This window comes from Lampris incognitus, chromosome 16 (assembly GCF_029633865.1).
Source record: "Lampris incognitus isolate fLamInc1 chromosome 16, fLamInc1.hap2, whole genome shotgun sequence".
NCBI lineage: Eukaryota > Metazoa > Chordata > Actinopteri > Lampriformes > Lampridae > Lampris > Lampris incognitus.
Genome location: NC_079226.1, coordinates 29,972,831 through 29,993,614, shown reverse-complemented (window position 1 = coordinate 29,993,614; position 20,784 = coordinate 29,972,831). Strand labels below are relative to the sequence as shown.

Below are 20,784 nucleotides of genomic sequence, written 5' to 3'. Positions count from 1 at the left end.
CTTCACCACACATGTGGGCCTGCGACGCAATAAGCGTCTCAACTTCGGAATATCCTCATTTACATAGATTTTCCAAAACACCATCAGAGAGGCACTATCTGGCATCCCAGGTGTTTTGAATGTCAGTGACGGCATTCTGGTGTACGGTGCCAGCCAACAGGAGCACAGTGTGAACCTGGAGAAGTTCCTCAAATGCCTCAGAGACTGCAACCTGACACTAAATGCTGACAAGTGTGAATTCAACAAAACCAAGCTGGAGTTCTTTGGCTGTATGTTCTCTGACCAAGGCATTTCAGTGGACCCCAAGAAAGCTGCAGCAGTCAAGGAGACCACAGCCCCACAGAATCATGGAGAGGTCCGCAGTTTCATGGGCCTTGTCACATACTGTGATCGCTTCATTCCAGTTCTAGCTACCCTGACATAGCCCCTCAGAGAGCTCACAAAGAAGGACCAACTGTGGAACTGGTCCCCCGCACACCAGGCCACATTCAACACACTCAAAAGTACTCTGAGCAGCGACACAGTTATGGCCTACTTTGACCAATCAAAACACACGGAGGTTGTCATGGACACAAGCCCTGTAGGCCTTGGGTCTGTTCTAACCCAAACTGACTCTGATGGTAGACTACACACACTCACCTACGCCAGCAAAACGTTGTCACCTGTGGAACAGAGATACTCACAGTCTGAGAGCGAGGCCCTAGCTGTGATTTGGGGTTGCCTTCACTTCCAATTCTATCTACTTGGATGCACTTTCACAGTCGTTACAGACCACAAGCCGTTCGTGCCCATGTTCAACAAGCCATCGTCCTCCCCTCCTCCCAGAATCGAACGCTGGTTGCTGAAACTGCAAAACTTCAGCTTCTCTGTGGTCTACAGGGCAGGTGCCAGTAACCCAGCAGACTATTTCTCCAGGCACCCTGTTTCCACACCTGAGTCCAAGGACACACATGCCACTGAGCTGGCTGAAGCCCATGTGCGCTTCATCATCAACCACAATGTGCCCCTTGCCATGACACTACAGGAGATTCATGCTGCCACACAATCTGACCCATGCCTCCAAAGGGTTATGACTGCTGTCAGGACTGGACAGTGGCACACTCTTCTGGAACAGACAGCGGACATGTCTCCAGCCCAGCAGTCAGTTCTCGGGTGTTTTCACGCAAAGAAATCAGAGCTAATGGTGTCTGCATCTGCTCTCCTGCTGAGAGGGAATAAACTTGTAATACCTTCCTCACTGCACAGCCGGGTGATAGACATTGCCCATGAAGGCCACCAGGGGGTGGTGAAAATAAAGAAACTACTCCGCTAGAAAGTGTGGTTCCCAGGAATCGACCAAAAGGCAGAGGACGGCATCACAACCTGTCTTGCCTGCCAGGCAGTAACAAACACGACAGTCTCACGCACCACTTCAGATGACTCCCCTGCCAGCTGCACCTTGGACTGAAGTGAGTATCGACTTTTGCTTCTTGCCAAATGGAGAGTACCTACTTGTAGTGATGGATGATTACTCAAGGTTCCCTGAGGTGGAGACAGTATCCACCACATCCGCCAAAACTGTAATCCCAAAGCTAGACAAAATCTTCTCAGCATATGGCATTCCAGAAGTCGTCAAGAGTGACAATGGTCCACTGTTCAACTCTGAAAAGTTCTCCAGGTTTGCAATGTACCTGGGATTCCACCACAGAAAGATAACTCCATACTGGCCCCAAGCAAATGGCAAAGTGGAAAGATTCATGAATACCCTGAAGAAAAGCACTCAGGATTGCAACACTGGGGCACAAAAACACTCATCAAGAACTCAATCACTTCCTGCGAGCATATAGAACAACACTGCACTGCTCCACTGGGACACCCTCTGCCACAGCAATGTTCAGTAGGCAAGTGCGCACAACACTGCCCAGTGTCCAGTCCACAGTCCTGGATGAGCTCATGAGAGCCAAAGACACACAAGCAAAAGAGAAGATGAAAGGGCACCACGACAAACGCTTCTGTCGTCCCTCCTCTGCTCTGAAAGTGGGAGACCATGTGTTAGTCAAAAGACTGCGACCAGACAACAAGTTCCAATCCCCTTTCCATCCTGATCTGTTCCAAGTCATTGCAATGAAAGGAACAATTGCCACTGCACAACGTGAGCAGCGAGTGGTGACAAGGAACACATCACACTTCAAGCAAGTGCTTCCCTCACTAGCTCGACCTATGCCTGCCGCTACAGAACACGAAAGCATCATGCCTCAACAGACTGAACCCATAGGTAGTCCTAGTGGGTTTTCCCACACCGACACGGACAGGGCACCCCCAATGGCACCATCAGGCCCGGAAACCCCTGGCATCCCTCACTACCCACAAAGGGTAGTTCAGAAGCAGCCAGAGTACCTTAAAGACTTTATACTAAGTTAAAAGGGGAAAAAAGCTGTTTGTAGTCACAGAAAAACGTTTGTTTCTGCTGTTGCTTACTAAAAGAAAAAAAAAGAAACACTGTAGTCAAGAAAAATGTTTTGTTTATTTTGACATCTTCCCCTTTTGCCAAGTATGTTTTGTCGTTTTGTTTGGAGATGTTGGAGGGATGTGATGTTCAGACTTTAATAGAGAATACCTCTTTAAGAGAAGCAAGGGGTTGTGGGGTGAGTACGGAAGTAGGAGGGGGGAACGAGCATGTATACGGGACACATAGCATGGATGTATGAATGACAGAACGAGAGTGATAAAATAAAGCCCCCGTTATTCGCTCACACAGTCGTCCCGTGTATTTGTGGACATTACATATCCGTCAATCATCCTGTCCTAGCCAGTGGAAGTATGTCTGTTCCAACCTGAATCCTGCTGACATTGGATCAAGATCTGTGCTACCAGCCATCCTCAGCAGCGCAACATGGCTCACAGGACCAGCCTTTCTTCAGAACGCATCTTTTTACCCATCTGAGCCATAAGAGACTTACTGCCTCCGACTCTGAGGTGCGTCCTCATGTGACTACAAGTCTCACACATGTTTCCAGAGGTGTGGTATACCCTCAAGACGTTGAATGCTTCTCCAAGTTTAGCACTCTTGTCACTGCTGTGGCACATCTGAGCCACATAGCTTGCACCTTCACCCACTCTGTCCAAGACAAGTGTCAGGGGTGGCACATCTGTCATCCTACAGAGGAAGAGCTGATGAAGGCCAAAATATGGATTGTGAAGAGCATCCAGAACGAGTGCTATGCAGAAGAGCTCAGGTGCGTAGCCTCGGGGTGCAACCTCTTACCCTCCAGCAGCCTGCGGAAGTTGCACCCTGTTATAGACCACGACGGATTTCTGAGAATAGGAAAACGTATAGGATGGTTGAGTTTGGGTATGGAAGTGACTCGCCCCATCATCATTCCTGGCCAGCACTATCTGGCAGCCCTGCTGGTGCGCCATCATCATGAAGCCGTGAAACATCAGGGGAGGCATTTCACTGAGGGTGCTATTTGAGCTGTTGGATTCTGGCTGGTAGGAGCAAAACGGCGTATCAGCAGTCTACATTTCAAATGTGTCACCTGTAGGAGGCTGCGGGGAAAAACAACATCAGCAGATGGCGGACCTACCAGCCGAACGACTGCAAGTAGCACCTCCCTTCACCTATGCAGGTGTCGACGTCTTTGGGCTGTGGGACATTGTGTCACGTTGCACAAGAGGAGGACACTCCAACTCTAAATGGTGGACTGTGATGTTCTCATGCATGTGTTCGAGGGCGGTACATATAGAAGTGATCGAGCCAGTGAGCGCTAGCAGCTTCATCAATGTTTTAAGAAGGTTCTTCGCATTTAGGGGCCCTGCAAAACAGATACAATCTGACTGTGGCACAAACTTTGTCTGTGCCTCCAGAGAGCTGGAGATGGACAATACAAGTCTGAGCTTCAATATTGTGGAGAAGTACCTGAGCACACAGAACTGCACGTGGGTGTTTAATCCACCCCACGTGTCCAACATGGGTGGCACGTGGGAAGGTATGATTGGCATCTCCTGTTGTATTTTGGACTGCATCCTGCTTGAACAGAAAAATTCCCATCCGACACATGAAGTTCTGATAACACGGCTGCGGTAGCGGCAGTCATGAACGCCAGACCGCTCATCCCAGTGTCATCGGATCCAGAATCGCCTCTCATCCTCACCCCAGCAACACTCCTGACCCTCAAAACAGGCTCTGTGCCCCCCCCCCACCTCCACGCAACTCCGAAGAAGCAGATCTCTTCAAAGAGGAGTGAAAACAAGTTCAAAACCTGGCTGACACCTTTTGTAACAGGTGGATAAACGAATACCTCAAAACGTTGCAGTTCCGCTACAAGTAGCAAGGGAAAAGGTCAAACCTTCAAGAAGGGGATATCGTTCTTCTGAAAGACAATCAGACGAGAAGAAATGAATGGCCCATGGTCGTCGTCACAAAAACTTTTCCAGGAAGAGATGGATTGATGCAAAAAGTTGAAGCACAAGTCGTCAAAGGCAGAACAAAAAAATACGTTCTCTCATCCTACCACGGAAGTTTTTTTTTCCTATCACGGAAGTAGTCCTGCTTCAGTCTCCAAAGACTGGTTGTTGTCAGTTAATGTGGGATCTGTAAAGATCCCAAGCGGGGAGTTTTCTGCCCCTACAAAAGTAGCTTAATGTGTTTGAATTGTTTATGTTGCGTAGTAGCACCATCCTGCGGTAGTTCATGTACAAGGTCGTTTCTTGCTTGTTTAATTCCTGTGTGAGACGGATTTCAGCAGCCAGGCTTCTGGAAGTAAACTCATGGTTCGCGATACGCACCGCCATCGTCATCAGCTCTTCATTTTAAACGCCGTTCTTCTATATTCTGCCCGCTAAAGCAACATCTTTTCACAAGATTCTCAGTAAACTTAATGAAAATCGATACCCTTGCCGTGGAGTTTTCTTGGGAGTGTTTGTCTGGTTGGATAGTTAGCGTCATCTACTGAGGCCTACACAAATTCACATAAAGGTACATCCAGCAAGGACATTTCTGGGCGTTGTTGGGAGTTTCCGGAGAATGTGTGCAGCAGCTGCTGAGAGACTTTTGGTCCCTCTCAGAAACCTGTGAAATAACTAATTTAATTGAGAGGACATGCGTTTTTTTTTCCTTTTCTTTTTTTAGTAAACAGATGTTCTGATCCAGTCTCCATTACAGTTGGTACCGGTAATGCACCAAATCGTTGTTCGCCAACTGCCAATAAACCTAAAATACCCCCCCCCCCCAAAAAAACAGGAAGAACAAGATGATGATGGGTGCATGGGAAGTGTCAACAGCCCCTGGTCAATATGCAAGTTAGGTAACTTGACTCGGTGGAAACAGCTCTTAACTGAAGTCCCAGATTTCCGCTTGAAATTAGCAACTGGTGCATGTTTTATAATCTAAACACGTGCCCCAAAATAATAGATTGGTTTGCCTTTTCATTTCACATTTTGTGCTTCTAATCTCGTTTTGATCACGGTTTGTAATTTAAAGCTGTTTCGAACCAGAAATGTCGTCTAGCCCACTTGCGTTTGTTGAACGCGGCGGCGCTGAAATGGGCGTGTTCTCGTTCGTTGTTCACTTCCGTTGGTTCTTGAGAGAGGGGGCTGTCAAGTGAACGTCGTAGCCGCCGCGAAAAAGAGAGAAATTCCAGAAGAGCAAAATCGCCAAATCCCCCCCAAAAAAAGCTGGTAAGACTTTAACTTCGATACATGCAACTCAAAACGTCGTAAAAACACGTTGCGATATCGGTTGGCTGCAGCGACGCAGCGCGTCTGCCATGCTGCTGCTGAGGCCTTCCGAGCGGGGGGCTAGGCGGGCGAGCTAGCCACATAGGCCTGTAGCAGGCAGCTCCCGTAACAGCGCGCGGAAAAGCGCTGCATCAATCAGACGATCGCGAAAATGGCGTCACGGCGCCTCAGCTAGCCGGTGAAAGCAGACGTTTTTCCACCTTGGATATTTTTGTTATGGTAGTGACCGTATTGGTCATTCTTGCCATTTTTAGGATCCATATTCTGTTTTGTCCGGTTGTAGAGTTTGTTTGCGGTCGCAATTTGACGTTGTCACCTGAAGCGGATTTAACATGCCACCAACTACTAGTCAGCTAATCTAGCTGTTGATGCTAGTCCGCTTGGTAGGCCTCTGCATAAAAAGCCAACGCAAGGCCCTTAACGCTCGATTATCTAGGAAGTTCAGATCTCCTTAGGGCTTAAAGGCTAAGCAGCGGCGTTATATACATCTAGACTCTAGAGAGAATACAAATGGCGCATTGTGCCAAACGTGCATTTTGTGACGTTGTTTTAGTAGTGCTACATAAAATTATTATATAATGTAAACTGGCGGTAATGATCTGTTTAAATTCTCAAATGACGTTAACCCCGGTATTAATCTTGTTCATAAATTGGCACCCCAAAATAAATCGATTTTCAGCTGTTTGAGAATTTGGTTTGGCTTGCGTATAATATGTTTGTTTAGTTTGTTGTTTCTGGAAACCAAGTCATGCTTCTTTGTTTGCTGTCTGCCACCATTCCCTCGTTTTCATTCAACGTTCGATTTTCTTGTATGTATTTTTTGTTCAGCCCCAGGAGCAGTATAGTGTCTTCATGGCAGTTCGGAGAGGACACATTAGGTACTTGAAAGTGAGTATGAGATCTGTCCTTACTATTACTATTTTAGTATATGGCTGTAGACTGATAATTCTGATGACAAGTCTGAGGAAATAAAAGTTCAAGATTAGTAATTCAGCTCAGCGTCACAGTGGGCACAACGTTTGTTGTTATTTAACCTCACACAATATTGCCCTGCTAGATTGTATTAAAGTTGAGCACAGAACCATTATGGGCCAGGCCAGTTTCATGCCTGGATCGCATTGATTGTTCATGAAAGATTTTTTTATGCCTGCTGAATTTGTGAACAGTACAGTCACAACTTTGGAGATAGGAAAAAAGGAGAAGTTGCACTGTATTTCAAACAAGAAGCAGCAGAACTCTAAGAAACAATTGGAAGCAAAGGAAAAAGTCATCAAGTCCGGTAATATGAATAGGGATGCACCAATATCACATTTTCATTAATGATACTGATTCGGAGTACTTTTTTTCCCCCCAAATATCGGCAGATACACGGTTCATATCCATTACTGCTGCACATTGTGGACTCAGACCATTTATTTGGTGTCATAGAGCAAAATGATTGATGGGCTCTTTCCACCATTAAAGAAATAAAGGCTTTCATGTGCCAAAAGTTAGTAGATCAAACCATTTTGCATTTTTTTTACAACTGTTATTCATTGCATTGGATTTTAGTCTTTGGCAAAATCTGATAACGGTAATCAATTTTTCCAGAACCAGTACCAGTGGATTTTCATTACTACAACCAACATCACACTCGCATGTTGTGCACTGTTTGCATCGTTCAACATGGCTTCCATGTTGAAACTAACTACTATTCACCACATGTATCTCACCCTTACAACCGAAAACTTTGCATAAGAAAAACATCCATCCATCCATTACCCGAGCTGCTTATCCTGCTGTCAGGGTCGCGGGGATGCTGGAGCCTATCCCAGCAGTCATTGGGCGGCAGGTGGGGAGACACCCTGGACAGGCCGCCAGACTATCACAGGGGCCGACATATACCCACACACATTCATACCTAGAGACAATTTAGTATGGCCGATTCACCTGGCCTACATGTCTTTGTACTGTGGGAGGAAACCGGAGCCCTCAGAGGAAACCCACGCAAACATGGGGAGAACATGCAAACTCCACACAGAGGACGATCCGGGACGACCCCGAAGTTTGGAGTACCCTGGGGCTCGAACCCAGGACCTTCTTACTGTGAGGCGACCGTGCTAACCACTGTGCCACCGTGCCGCCCAAATGAAACAGACATATGAAATTCTTATATTGACATATTGTCATGTGGTCATATGTACATATTGTCTTATATTAGACATATGGATTTGAAAAAATGCATATGTTTGCATATGAAAAATTTGCATAGGAAACCGATCGGGCCCTGTGATGAGCTGGCGGCCTGTCCAGGGTGTCTCCCTGGCTACCACCCAATAACTGCTGGGATAGGATCCAGCATCCCCGCGATCCTGAGCGCGGGATAAGCGGTTCAGATAATGGATGGAAACCAATCAGTTTCATATGCAAATTGGCATGAGCATTAGCTAGAGTTTCATTGGCAAATTGTACTATTGACAGCGGATTTAGGAATGGTTGCAATTACAGCATTGGAAGATGGTGACGGATGTACTACTATTAGCCCCCCCCCCCCCCCCCGGTTGGGATGGTCGTTACCTCCACATAGATGGCTTCTTTGACTCCTGTTTCAAACCAGCATTCCTCCCTATCAAGGATGTGCACATCCTCATCCTTGAAAGAGTGGCTGCTGGCCTGTAGATGGGTGTAGACTATCTCCTGGTACTTAACAGCGTGTACTACATTGCTCTGTTTGTGCCAGGGGACCCGATCCTTGGGGTGCACCAATTTCTGCTGCAGCGTGTTTTGGGTTTGAAAGCAACTGAGACGCAGTGTTTGGAAAATGCGTCTCAACTCTTCTGACACTCCCGCCACATGCAGAATTTCCACTGGTTTATGCTTAGGCAGCTGTTGACCTCCTCTCTTTGATCAGCTGGTGTACGGTTTGGGCATTTTCTTGGTTTACGGTTAGGCAGCTGTTGACCTTCTCTCTTCGATCAGCTGGTGCACTATATGGGCGTCTTTCTGGCTTTGACAAACCCCCAGTTAGGATAACCACACTTAACCAGCGCCTGCTTAATGTGGGATTTCTCCCCTTCCCTGACCGCTATGTCAGTGGGGACGTTGTCAGCTCGGTGGTACAGCGTCCTGATGACTCCTTGTTTGTGCTCCGGCGGGTCATCGGAGTCAAACCTTAACTAGTGATCAGTATGTGTTGGTTTACGGTAAACATCAACAATCAAATGTCCCCCATCACCAATTGCAATTTCACAAGCTAGGCTGTCATTTTTCACATCCTCCCTGGTGAACTTGATGTGGTTTTCCACCAAGCTAATGTGGTTAGTGAAACATGGTATGTCCTGAAATTTAATTTTAACTCGGGTATCGTCCACAAATCTGAACCAAAGGCTAGGTGGTGTCCCTGGATAGGACATCAGAGCCCTCTTTTCCACATCCTCCGTATACAAATTGACCACTAGGTGAAACTGGGGAACCCATAGCACACCCACATCTCTGTCTGTAGTTATGCCCCCTGTATTTGAAGTATGTGGACTGAAGATACAGCTTCAGGAGCAGACACACTTGGTCAGGGTTAAGGGTGGTCCTACTGCTAAGGGCGGGGTCGTTTTGTAATTTCATATGGACTACCTTCATTGCTCAACAGGAACACGTGAAGAGAGAGTTAACGTCATAAGAGACCATTGTTTCATCCCCCACCATAATGATGTCCCTTACCTTGTCCAAAAAAACCTTAATGTTCTAAATGTGATATTCATTACTGCCAACCAACGGGTTAAGAATAGATGCAAGAAACTTAAAGAGATGTTAAAGGTCACTGAGTTAATCATACACACAATAGGCCATAATGGCACATCCTGTTTATGTATTTTAGCTGAACCATACAGACTAGGTTTAGTTTACCCTACGTATAATCTGTGGTACAAAATTCTGTCAATAGCATTGTCCTGTTCTAACAGCTTCAGACAATCACCTTTTTCTTGTAACCACTGCCTGGTTCTCGTTTCAGGCGCTCATTAGTATTCATGTTGCTAAGTAACGTCATAACTTTGTCATGATAGTCTGTCTGGTTTAATACAATAGTGCATCTGCCTTTGTCTGCTGGAAGGATGATGATGTTATTGTCCTTACTGAGAGTCGCGAGAGCTTTCCTCATCTACTGATGTTGGACGGTGGCGCCTTCGCATTGTTGAGGCCAGCTGAAACTCTTGTCTGCAGTTGCTCCACTTGCGGGTCTGCAATGTTGTTTTTATGGATTGTTGATTCTGTGGCTGTGATCAGTTGTGCTAGCGGGATTTGCCTCGGTGTGACAGCAAAATGCAGCTCCTTAGCAAGGATGTCTATCTCCACCTGGGTGAGTTGTCTGTCAGACAGATTCTTCACCCACTTGTCCTCATCGCCGATGTGTATCTGGCGTCTGTCTCTGTCTGCCATTGAGGGCGCTGTCAGTTGTTTGCCGATGTCTCTGATGTGCAATAAGTAGGTTGAACTTCTTTTGCTACTGGTTTTTGACTTTCCCTGGTGTGTTAGACAAGCCTTCTCTGTGAACTCAATCACACATTGGAAAGTGGTCTCATCTAGATGCAATGTGGGTCTCTGTTGGATCTGCTCCTCTTTGGCTTTCAAAGCATCAATGGTAAAATTAGTTTGTCTCACCTGTTCGTTCAACAGCTGGCTCTATGCCTTCTGGAGGATCTTGTTAGCTCGGTGGCCCTTGACCGAAGATTTAATTTACAGGCTCTTAGGTGTAATCCCGCTCTGTCTGCATCTGAGGCTGAAAATCAGGTGGTTCCTGTAGTATGCCATTTTACATGCCGTTCGCTTGTACACATGTACAAGTTTAAGGCAATCCTTGCCGAAATGAGTCAAAATGTCTTTATGCATGCTCAGTAATCATGGGTGGGGGGGGCGGCTAAGAGTACATCTGTCGCATTTTACAATTCTGTGCAACCATTCCCAAGTCCTCTGTGAATAGTACACATTGCTTTTGAAAACTCTAGTTAATGCTCATGGCAATTTGCATATGAAACCAATTGTTTTTGGTCATTATGCCACTGTTGTTTATAAGGGTGGGGATACCTGCAGTCAAAGAAGATTGAATCAGTTCATCTGGATATGTTTATTGACAGATACATTTTATCACTCATCCAAGTGACCTCTTCAGTCTAAACTGACTGCAGGCATCTATGTTAAGAGGGAACGACCATCCCTGAACTGAGGCCGGGGGGGGGGGGGGGGTTAAGAGTACATCTGTCAACCATCTTACAATGCTGTGATTGCAAACATTCCCAGATCCTCTGTGAATACTACACATGGCCATTTAAACTCTAGTTAATGGTCACGCCCATATTTGCATATGAAACTGGTTGTTGATTTCAGTCTTTATGCAACTGTATTGTTTATAAGGGTGGGGATACTTGCAGTCAGTTTAGACTGAAGAGGTCACTCACTGCGTTTCATGCGAATTTAAGTCAAGCTACGGTTGTAGCTCAATTAGAACATGTAATTGGACTACTGTCGTTGTCCCAGTATACAAGAACCTGGGGAGAATCGATTTATTGACAGAGGTATGTCTGACCCCGGTACGTTAGGTGGCAATATGCCCCCTTTCAGCTGGTTGCTAATGGACCTTCTTCTGGTTGACCTATTGCGTCGCGTACCAAACAAGCAACAAACAAGCTGGCAAGCAGGTTCCATGTTGAGCAGTGAAAACATGGACAACTTTACAGCGCTGTCCAGAAATGCGTGGTTCTTGCTCTAGCACTCGCCATGTTGATACTATTGATGCTACGCAGTTCGACTTCCAGGTGAAAGACCACTGCGGGAACTATGGATCATGCGTAGAACGCCTAGGCCAGTTTGGGGCCAATTGAAGCATGTACATGTCAGAGAAAATCAATTCCCAACTGCATTGTCTAGGTGTTTTTGTCTGACTTCGAGAAATTTTATTTAGTACGACATGTATTTTAAAAGTCCAGTTTTAGTTGGACTAACCCAATAATAAATCGACTTTTTCTAACATCATGTAAACGTAGTCACTTAGATGAGTGATGAAACGTTTCTCTCAATAAACGTGTCCAGATGAACTGATTCAACTTTCTGTGATTTTCTTACCTGGATTATTGAGCATGCATAAAGACATCTACTATTCAAAACTTCTGTCAACATAGACAATTCTAAATTACATCTCAGCTACAACAATTCTTGGATGGCCTGTAAAGCTGTTTTTGACTCTCCAGTCTTCTGACTGTTCAGTGACTGCAAGGACCCACTTCTTTGAAACCGCTCTCAAGGAGTGTGGGCAGACCTAGTCTCATGAGAATGATTAATGGGATTAATTTGCAGATTTGTTCCTGGTCCTGAGGCTAGGCACAGATTTTTAACATTTTTAGCATGGTACGAAGTAAAGTGAGAGAATGCAGAAGGTAAAGCCCGGCAATGATATAATATCTTCAACTGCATCAATAAAGACTGTACACAGAATTCCTTTTGATATCAGAATTATTTTGCAGGGACTGATCATCTAATCTTCCTTTAAAGCCAGGACGACATTTCGAATCAAAGACCACCCCACCCCACAGACCTGCTTCCATCAGTGTTGTTTTATACAGGAGTCTTATTCATTCTCTCAGGTCTGTCTTACCCCACCAGAATACCCAATCCCAAACCTTCTCCTGCATGAATGGACCTCTGTTAGGTTGACCACAGGACTAATGCCCCATTCAGGTCTGATCCCTTTGCAGGCATCAGGGACTATGTCCACCAGCACACACTTTTATGAACAGAAAGAGAAATCAAACAAAAGTATTGTGAAGAGAAGTTTCATGCTCTTTTGGGGGCTGGTGAAGTTGATGATTATACAAATCTTTTGCCAAATCAGGTCATTTAGCGGTCTGCTGACAAAGTAGATTGACATGTGACCTAATTAATATTTTGGAAAGAGCCTTGTTCTGGTACGGTAGCTATTTGGATTCTTTTTACAGGAAGGTACAATCTTTCTGGATTTATGTAATATGACATTGGCATTGTATAAATTATTGCAGTGAGATCTGGATGCAGCTAATTATCACTCAGGCTTGCGTTATGTCAGATCTACCACCACTTTGTCATCCTAATCTTTAAATCCCTTGTTTAGGGATAGGCTCATAACTGCATTGCCTGGATGGCCTCTTCCAATGAGTGATTAACCAGTTCTTGATGCACTTTTGACTAAGAAATCTATGTTTCATATGAAGGTACTCTGGTAAAAGTGTATTTAATTAGTTACTATAACCTCATGTCCTTCCCTTTGTGAAATGCTGGATGTAAGAGAATGACACGTTACTCAGCTCAATTTGTTCAAAGCATCTTTTAAGAGATTCACTTGATTTCATAGGAGCATGGCTGCTGTATTATTACACTATTTCCTCCTAGTTTCATCTTTGTCTGGAGTTATTTCATAGTTAGCTGAAGTGGTTGGTTACATGTTGGGTCAGTGAACCATACAGTATATAGTTTAAACCAAGGCCAATAGATTATTCACTTGTTTTTAATTGGTGTGGCTGGGAGACTCAGACAGTTATATGGAGGGACGTTATTTAGAGTTAACATGTTGAATCGACTCGTTTCATTTTGAGTCTACTCATTTCTGCTTTTGAGGTTTCCTGTGCAGACGAGGAGTAGAGTTGATGGTAGGTGCCCTAAATTGTGCATGTTGGAAGACTGAGCGTCTCTTTCAAGATGTTGCTGTAAGTGAATTTGCATACCTTCTTTTGTTTGCACTCCTGTAATTCGAAATACTTCATCCACCACAGGAGGTGTATGACATGTCTAACGGTTACGAAGACCACATGGGAGGGGAGGAAGGGAAGGATGCCAAGACAAACCTGATCGTAAACTACCTGCCTCAGAGCATGACACAGGACGAGCTGCGAAGCCTCTTCAGCAGCATCGGAGAGGTGGAGTCTGCCAAGCTCATTCGAGACAAAGTTGCAGGTATGGCACTATGCATCCCAAAATGCATTCTGAAATGTTACTAGCTTTGACGGGACAGTCCAGCTGTCACTGAGACATTGTGAATTTAAATCTGGTATCCCTTCAGTTTCCCCCTTTGAAACTTTGGTGACAATTCTGGTTTGGCATTGACCATTATGATTTCCCATGGCCCTACGGATTGAATACTTTGTCACAATTGCAGGATACGTTTAGGACAGCTGTCAGTGGCTCCTTTGCTCTGTGTGATTTTATGTAATTTTTGTTTGAGAGGGAGTCCATGTTGATTTTCTTACTTCAGTTAATGCTGTTATAACACCTTCACAACCAAGCTCTTGTTTTTTGTTCCAGTAGAAACAGTCCTGTTTAATTGAAATCAATTTCTTTGTTTCTTTGTTCTGACTAGCATGCAATGTTTAGATTTTTGTTTAAACATTTATTTGTTCAGTATGCAGATTTTTTTTGAACGATACACCGTTTTTTTGTTTTATTGTTTTCCTTTTTTTTTTTTCTAGGCCACAGTTTAGGGTACGGATTTGTTAACTATCTTAACCCTAGTGATGCAGACAGAGCTATCAATACACTGAATGGACTAAGGCTACAGTCTAAAACTATCAAGGTAACGTGCAACAAGGTGTTCTACAACTGTCACCCAAAGATGTCATGTCATATATAAATCTCCCTGTGGCTCCTTTGCCGTCCGCTAAGTAGCTAGTACATGTCAGCCCAAGGAAGCTGTACTGCTTTGATGGCGCTCAATCTGACTTACTTTAGTCTTCATTTATATTCAAATTTTACTTTCTTTTTATGTTTTGAGTTTAAATTTTATTAATTTAGAGATGAATCATTCGGATTTTATTTTCCGTTGCCATGGTTTTCTTGTGTACTTTCACTTTATTTATTTTTTTCCATTTAAGTGCAGAGTAGAAATCCAGACCAGCTCTGTTAGGTTAAACTTTGCCTCCAAAAAAAAAAAGAGAAAAGAAGTAACAACAATGGACCCAACATTTTAATTGTTTTTATTTCATCATTTTTGCAAGGACCAAACTGTAAAGGTATCCTTTTAAGACTCAAGAAAAAGGCTTTAATGTTCAGACATTTTGTCCACTGAACTGTCACAAAGCAATAAACATACAAACTAACTTCCCTTGTTAATGATAAGAAACATCAAAACTTCTTAAGATCAGTGTTTTGGGTGATTTCATGTGCATTATATATCTTTGATAATTCTAAGGTGGTGTTCCTGTAATTTATTTAACTTGATCTCATTTCCAGCTTTTTAATGGGGACTTTGTTGCTGTTTGCTGTTAGGTGTCATATGCGCGGCCAAGCTCCGACACAATAAAGGATGCGAACCTGTATATCAGCGGCTTGCCCAAGACAATGACCCAGAAAGATGTCGAGGACATGTTTGCCCGCTATGGGCGCATCATCAATTCACGTGTACTTGTTGACCAGGCTTCAGGTACAGCAGGAGAATGTAGGGGACCCTTTTTTTTATTGACTTTTCCACACCTTCTGTATCTTCTGTTTTATGAAATTATGCAAGTGGATTATATTCTTTGTTGTCCCTCCCTCTCTTTTGATCTGCTGTTGCTGGTCCTTGCCTAGGTATGTCCCGTGGGGTGGCATTTATCCGGTTTGACAAACGGGCTGAGGCAGAGGATGCCATCAAAGACCTAAACGGCCAGAAGCCCCCTGGGGCCTCTGAGCCCATCACCGTGAAATTTGCTGCCAATCCAAACCAGGTGAAGAACACTCAGCTCATCTCCCAGCTCTACCACAACCAGTCCCGGCGCTTTGGGGGACCCTTGCATCACCAAGCACAGCGGTTCAGGTGAGGGAAGTGATGGCATTTTCCAATTGGTGTTTTTAGCGAACCATTTGGATCATTCAGGGATATGTTCCTTCTAGGTATGGGACGATATAGGATTTTATCGCGGATCACGATAAACACTCACAAAAAGTTGATCGTGGTGAATTTCTATTATCGGGATAATCGTAAATGAGGATAATGGTGAATATCCTCATGAGTGACTTGAAAAAGCTATCTAGCTCTGTCTCTGTCTTTCTGTCATTCTCTGTCTCTCCCTCTCTGCACTGCATGCTGGGAGTTGTCACTGATCTCAGCGATAGATGTGTGAGTGTAAATGGTTGGACTGTACTCTGTTTCTAACTTGTGAGATTATTTTCCCTCCTTTTTTTCCATTTGTCTTTTCTGCCTGATCAGGTAAGTGTTTCTTTTGTTTGTTGGCTGATTGGTGACAGTCCTGCCGTTCTTTGGAGGAATGGCATTCTCAGACGCCACCCCCGTCCACCCGTCATGGGATCCGGATAATATCGCCGGAGACCAGTGTGACGGTGGAGGAGGTTTTGTTGACGTAGGAGAGCAAGTTGTCGTCGTGATTACCTGCTGGGTGTTGGCGAGAGTCTGATGCTTAGTCCACACTAATACAAACATTTTGCAAAATGGAACATTTTCCTCCCATGTTTTTTTTTTTTAATGGAGGGAGAAAATATCTGTTGAAAAAATATCTGCATATGTGTGGTCAAGCTCTGACTCTGTCCTTGTATGTTTCTCACTAAAAGGATGGGGTTTTTTTTTTTCAATAAAAAGGATGTTCACAAAAAAAAAGTCCTATCTGTGATGCAATAAACGGTTTTTTTACAGTTCGCATCTCTGGCTCTCTGTCCCTCTCTGGCCCCTTCACTTCCCTGTCATTTTCCTTCTGTCTGGATTCTGTCAATGGGGGAAAATGGGCTGAAAGTTCCATTTACAACCACGTAAAGAAAGCAGGCTAAGAAACAAAACTAAGTGACATGTTCTTTCTGTATCTGTCTCCGTCGCTGCGTTTCAGTATTATCGATGGCACCATCATCGCCACCTTGTTGATCCGCCAAAATAACTTTGGCCTGCTTTGGGTTTGGCTGACCTACTGGTTTGAAGAAATTGGAACAAATTTGATTGTCTTTTTGACATTTTACCAGTTTCCTCCTTGTTGCTGAGAGTATCCTAATTCAAATTGCAGTAATATTTGCTCGCGTCACGTGCATAAAACTCACACTTCAGGCATCAATGAGTGAGTGACCCGACTTTTTATTTTTTAAATTAAATTAAAATCTATCCAAAATAGGCAAATAAGTGATTTACAAGTAACTTCAGTGGGAAATAAAAGATTGACAGAACAGATAATATTAAATATTACACAAAAATTATTTAAGGATTTTGACAAAGTAGGTTGCCGGATCCAATCAAATAGGTGCTGATCCCAGTCTGGGCACAAATTAGAACCCTGCTCACAGTCACCATGTGATGTGAGTATTTCTTTACAGCGCTTAGCTGTTGTTTCCATAACCATTGTAAAAAAAAAAAAAAGAAGCCCTCTTAGGTGTTTTTTGCTTAAGTAACACATTTTATACTGAAAACCATATCTTTAACGTTGCCTTTCTCCCCTTTTTTCAGGTTCTCCCCCATGAGTGTGGATCATATGGGTGGAATGGGTGGCGTTGGTGTACCTGGGAACTCCTCCTCAGGTTGGTGTATCTTCATCTACAACCTGGGCCAGGACGCAGATGAGGGCATCCTCTGGCAGATGTTTGGGCCTTTTGGTGCTGTCACCAACGTCAAGGTGATCCGAGACTTCAACACCAACAAGTGCAAGGGCTTTGGCTTCGTTACCATGACAAATTACGAGGAGGCTGCCATGGCCATCGCCAGTCTCAACGGCTACCGTCTTGGAGACAAGATCCTGCAAGTGTCCTTCAAAACTAGCAAGGGTCACAAATAAGACAGCTGAACAATTAGAAAAGAGAGGGATAGAGAGGGCGAGACAGACTGATGCACCAGGCTTTTATTGCAGAGTGTAGATATAAATTGGTAAAAGTTTGGCTCAGCAATTTGGTTTTTTTTTTTAATAGTGTTTTCTCACTCAAAGTGGATATTCACTCTTCTGCGTCATTGTACATGTCAAATGTCTAGGCACCACTGTTTTTCTTCTTTTACTTAATTCTCCTTTTTTTGTCTTTATACTCTTACCTGTGGCCTGAGGCTGCTCCAAATGTAATATTAATCTAAGTGGAGGGAGCCAATTCCAAGATTCTCCGACCAATTTCCTGCTTGGACAATTTCTTGTAAAGGTAAAATACTGTCCCTTTGTGATGGAAATTTACAATAGCCACGAGTGAGACAAGAGTAATGGTGCAGAACTGCACATGTTAAGCAAAGGGCTTTCACAGGTTGAATGAAAATGGGGGGAAAAAAAAGTCAAGGTTATCCAAGCAAAATCCTGCACACTACTCTCAAAGTGTCAGGTGTTTCATTTGACAATGGTTTATGTGATTACTAAAACATCAGAAGAGGATTTTGCTGGGAGACGGCAGCTGACGTTTCCCTTTGGCTAAGCAGCAACGTCTTTTGGACTCTGGTCCTTATCTAGAAATAGATGCCTTAATTTATCATCTGACAGACAGACCCCCCCTGCTGGCTATATCCTGAATAACAGAGAGCAAAGCTCTTAACCAATTGGTTTTTGGCCACTATGAATATCAGTTGTCTTGATGTTGCATCCCCCCCTAATTTGGAAAAGAGTTTTACATGTGGAAGGCTTTGCTCTGGAGGAAAAACATCTTTCTGTTTCATAATCAGTGTGGTCAGTGTCTCCTATAAGTTGTATCTAAGTAAAAAGTCCTGGTGGATTAGTAAAATGGACCAAAGAGATTGAGGGTTTTTAGCTTCTTCCCCTGAGATGTAATGTAAGCAGATTTAGAGAAAATAAAATTTACACATTAAAAGTTTTTGAACAGGTACTCGAGGTTATATTGAACACTGACTGAGACCAGTGCTGTCAGCTTAACGTTGCTGTTTTTTTTCTTCCTGTTTGAGTTAATTGGTCTTTTTTTTTCTTTTTAAACTTTTTTCCCTTTTCCAGAGGCGAAGGTTTATAATCATTAAGTGTAAAAAAAACAAAACAGAAACTTAAAGGAGTGCTTATCCTGAGTTCAAGGAGAAATGAATGGCCTTTGTTACAATTGTGTCGGTTTAGAGTTGCTTTTTTTTCTTTCTTTCCTTTGTTTTGATTGTTTGACTTTGAATATAAACCATTAAATTTTGTTTTGTTTTGCCGAAATTTTTGTTTGGTTTTTTGTTTTATTTACACTCATTTGGTTTTGACTCGGTTTAGATTTGTTTTTTAATTTTCTAGTGACAAAGAACGCAGTACAGACGCCAATCCCATTGACAGCCGTCGGCTCCGAGCAGATATCCGTATGTCTGAAGTGTGAGTGGGTGTTTGTGGCTTGGCGCATTACACAGCCGAAAGCAGCGTGGGCCTGACAAGCACCTGTGCTCTCTCTTAACAGCAGGCCGTAATAACAAGTGTGCTCTGTCAACAGTGGCGGCAGCAATCATTCTTCTCAAGTTTATTTTTTTGGGCATTTTCACCTTCTATTAGACAGTGTTAGCGAAGAGGCGGATAAGAAATGGGGAGAGAGGGGTCAACAAAGATCTCACTGGCTGGAATTGAACCGGCCACTGTTGGCGACCGTGTGGCCTGTGCTCTTAACCGTTCGGCTACGGAGGCACCCTGATAAACGGGTTTTGAAGGCTGGAAGATTACCCTGCCATATGGACCAATGAAAGGTCAGGAGACAAGTCACAGAAAGTTGAATTCGTTCATCTGGACACGTTTATTGAGAGAGAATCGTTTCATCGCTCATCTAAGTGAGCTCTTCAGTCTTGACTGACTGCAGGTATCCCCACCCTTATAAACAATACAGTGGCATAACGATGTAAAAGTGGGGATACCTGCAGTCAGTTTAGACTGAAGAGGTCACTTGGATGAGTGATGAAATGCTTCTCTAAGTAAAAGTGTCCAGATGAACTGATTGAGCTTAATGTGATTTCCTGACCTGGATTATTGAGCATGCAAAAAGACGTCAGGAGACAAGGTTGTTGAGCCTGTACATACTCAGAGGAGCGGGATATTTCAGAAAGCAACATTTCATAGAAGGCAAGGTACTGTACATGTGCTAAAGAATTCAATGATCCTTACACACTTATTTCCGAGGTATTTTTAATCTGCCCGATTGCTTCATGAAGTATCCTGCTGATAATGGTCGGTGACCAAACATCGTCAGTTGGGTCTTAAGAGAGTGGAAGCTAGCATTCAGGTTGGATTAAGTGTAGCCAGCGTTGTTTTGATAACGATAAAAGTTTTACCGCAAACAAGGGCACAGCATTCACAAAATTTCATAGTGCATTTAGACCTTAAAAGAAGGATTTGTTTGGGGGGGGAACTTTTAACATGCAAGGATTTTTAAAGTTCTTTTTTTCACTCGAGCTCTCTTCTCTGTTTGAGTCGGTGATGGACATTTTGTCATTCACAAAGACCAGAGAAGTAGTAGAGGGGTCCCTCCACTCAGACTGGGCGACGCAATAGAATGCTAGTTTTGTTTTTTCCAGGAAGTGACTGAAGGTCGAAATGATGCTGACATGACTACTTGTTTGAATTCCCTTTTTATGACTATTTCTACACATACTTTCTCTGCACTTTGCTTTCTGATTTCCGAAGGCCTTTAGTTTTCTGTGTATAATGGCAGTCTATTATAGAGAGCCCCAGCAACTCGTGCATCCAGCGGACATGGAAGCTAGTGGTGCAAGTAGGCAACGAAACGTGGATACCCGCACAAATATTTTAGGACTGTATTTTAGTGTTGGTTTTAAACATCTTTGTCATTGTTCTGGCTTGTGTACTGACAAGACCTCCCGCTTAAGTATCTCCAGCCCCGTTTCGGAGGTTTATTCTCCTTTGTAAGCTTCAAGTTGAGGCCTTTAAGCACTAGTTAAAGAGAGTTTTGGCTTGTACATGTCCTTTTTGTGTCGCAGTCCTTGGCTTTGTGCATTATTCCACAACTTTTGCCCAAAGCAGGTAAGGTACAAAGAGAATTGTCATTTTGTTTTTGTCGTGACTGTCAATCCTTGTTTTCAACTCATTTGTTGCCATGTGGCTAATAATGATCCACTTTTTTCAAACTTGAGTTACATTATGGCTGGCAGGTTTTTTGTTTTTTGTTTTTTTGTTTTTGCCTTGGTGGGAGTAGAAAGATGGAAAAGGCTATTTT

General features: G+C 43.7%; 1 protein-coding gene across 3 annotated transcripts; it reads left to right on the top strand.

The window, feature by feature from the left end:
• The first annotated feature begins 5,536 nt into the window (after positions 1 to 5,536).
• Positions 5,537 to 19,444, top strand: elavl1a (ELAV like RNA binding protein 1a). Of its 3 annotated transcripts, none has more exons than XM_056296537.1 (7): positions 5,537 to 5,658; positions 6,547 to 6,606; positions 13,488 to 13,668; positions 14,181 to 14,284; positions 14,977 to 15,130; positions 15,277 to 15,502; positions 17,129 to 19,444. In XM_056296537.1, exons 2-7 carry the CDS (start codon positions 6,571 to 6,573, stop codon positions 17,451 to 17,453), a joined length of 1,026 nt encoding a protein of 341 aa, XP_056152512.1. In that variant the 5' UTR covers positions 5,537 to 5,658; positions 6,547 to 6,570; the 3' UTR covers positions 17,454 to 19,444. The 3 variants fall into 3 exon arrangements, with proteins under 3 accessions (XP_056152512.1, XP_056152511.1, XP_056152514.1); XM_056296536.1 differs by having other exon boundaries at positions 14,977 to 15,145; XM_056296539.1 differs by lacking the exons at positions 5,537 to 5,658; positions 6,547 to 6,606 and adding an exon at positions 13,238 to 13,364 and having other exon boundaries at positions 14,977 to 15,145.
• The last annotated feature ends 1,340 nt before the right edge of the window (positions 19,445 to 20,784 follow it).

Bases quoted from the DNA above. Each gene is read 5' to 3' on its own strand.
- elavl1a (XM_056296536.1), top strand. From the start codon at position 6,571: ATGGCAGTTCGGAGAGGACACATTAGGTACTTGAAA. The intron at 6,607-13,487 runs GTGAGTATGAGA...CATCCACCACAG, and splicing joins GACACATTAGGTACTTGAAA to GAGGTGTATGACATGTCTAA. The intron at 14,285-14,976 runs GTAACGTGCAAC...GTTTGCTGTTAG, and splicing joins TACAGTCTAAAACTATCAAG to GTGTCATATGCGCGGCCAAG.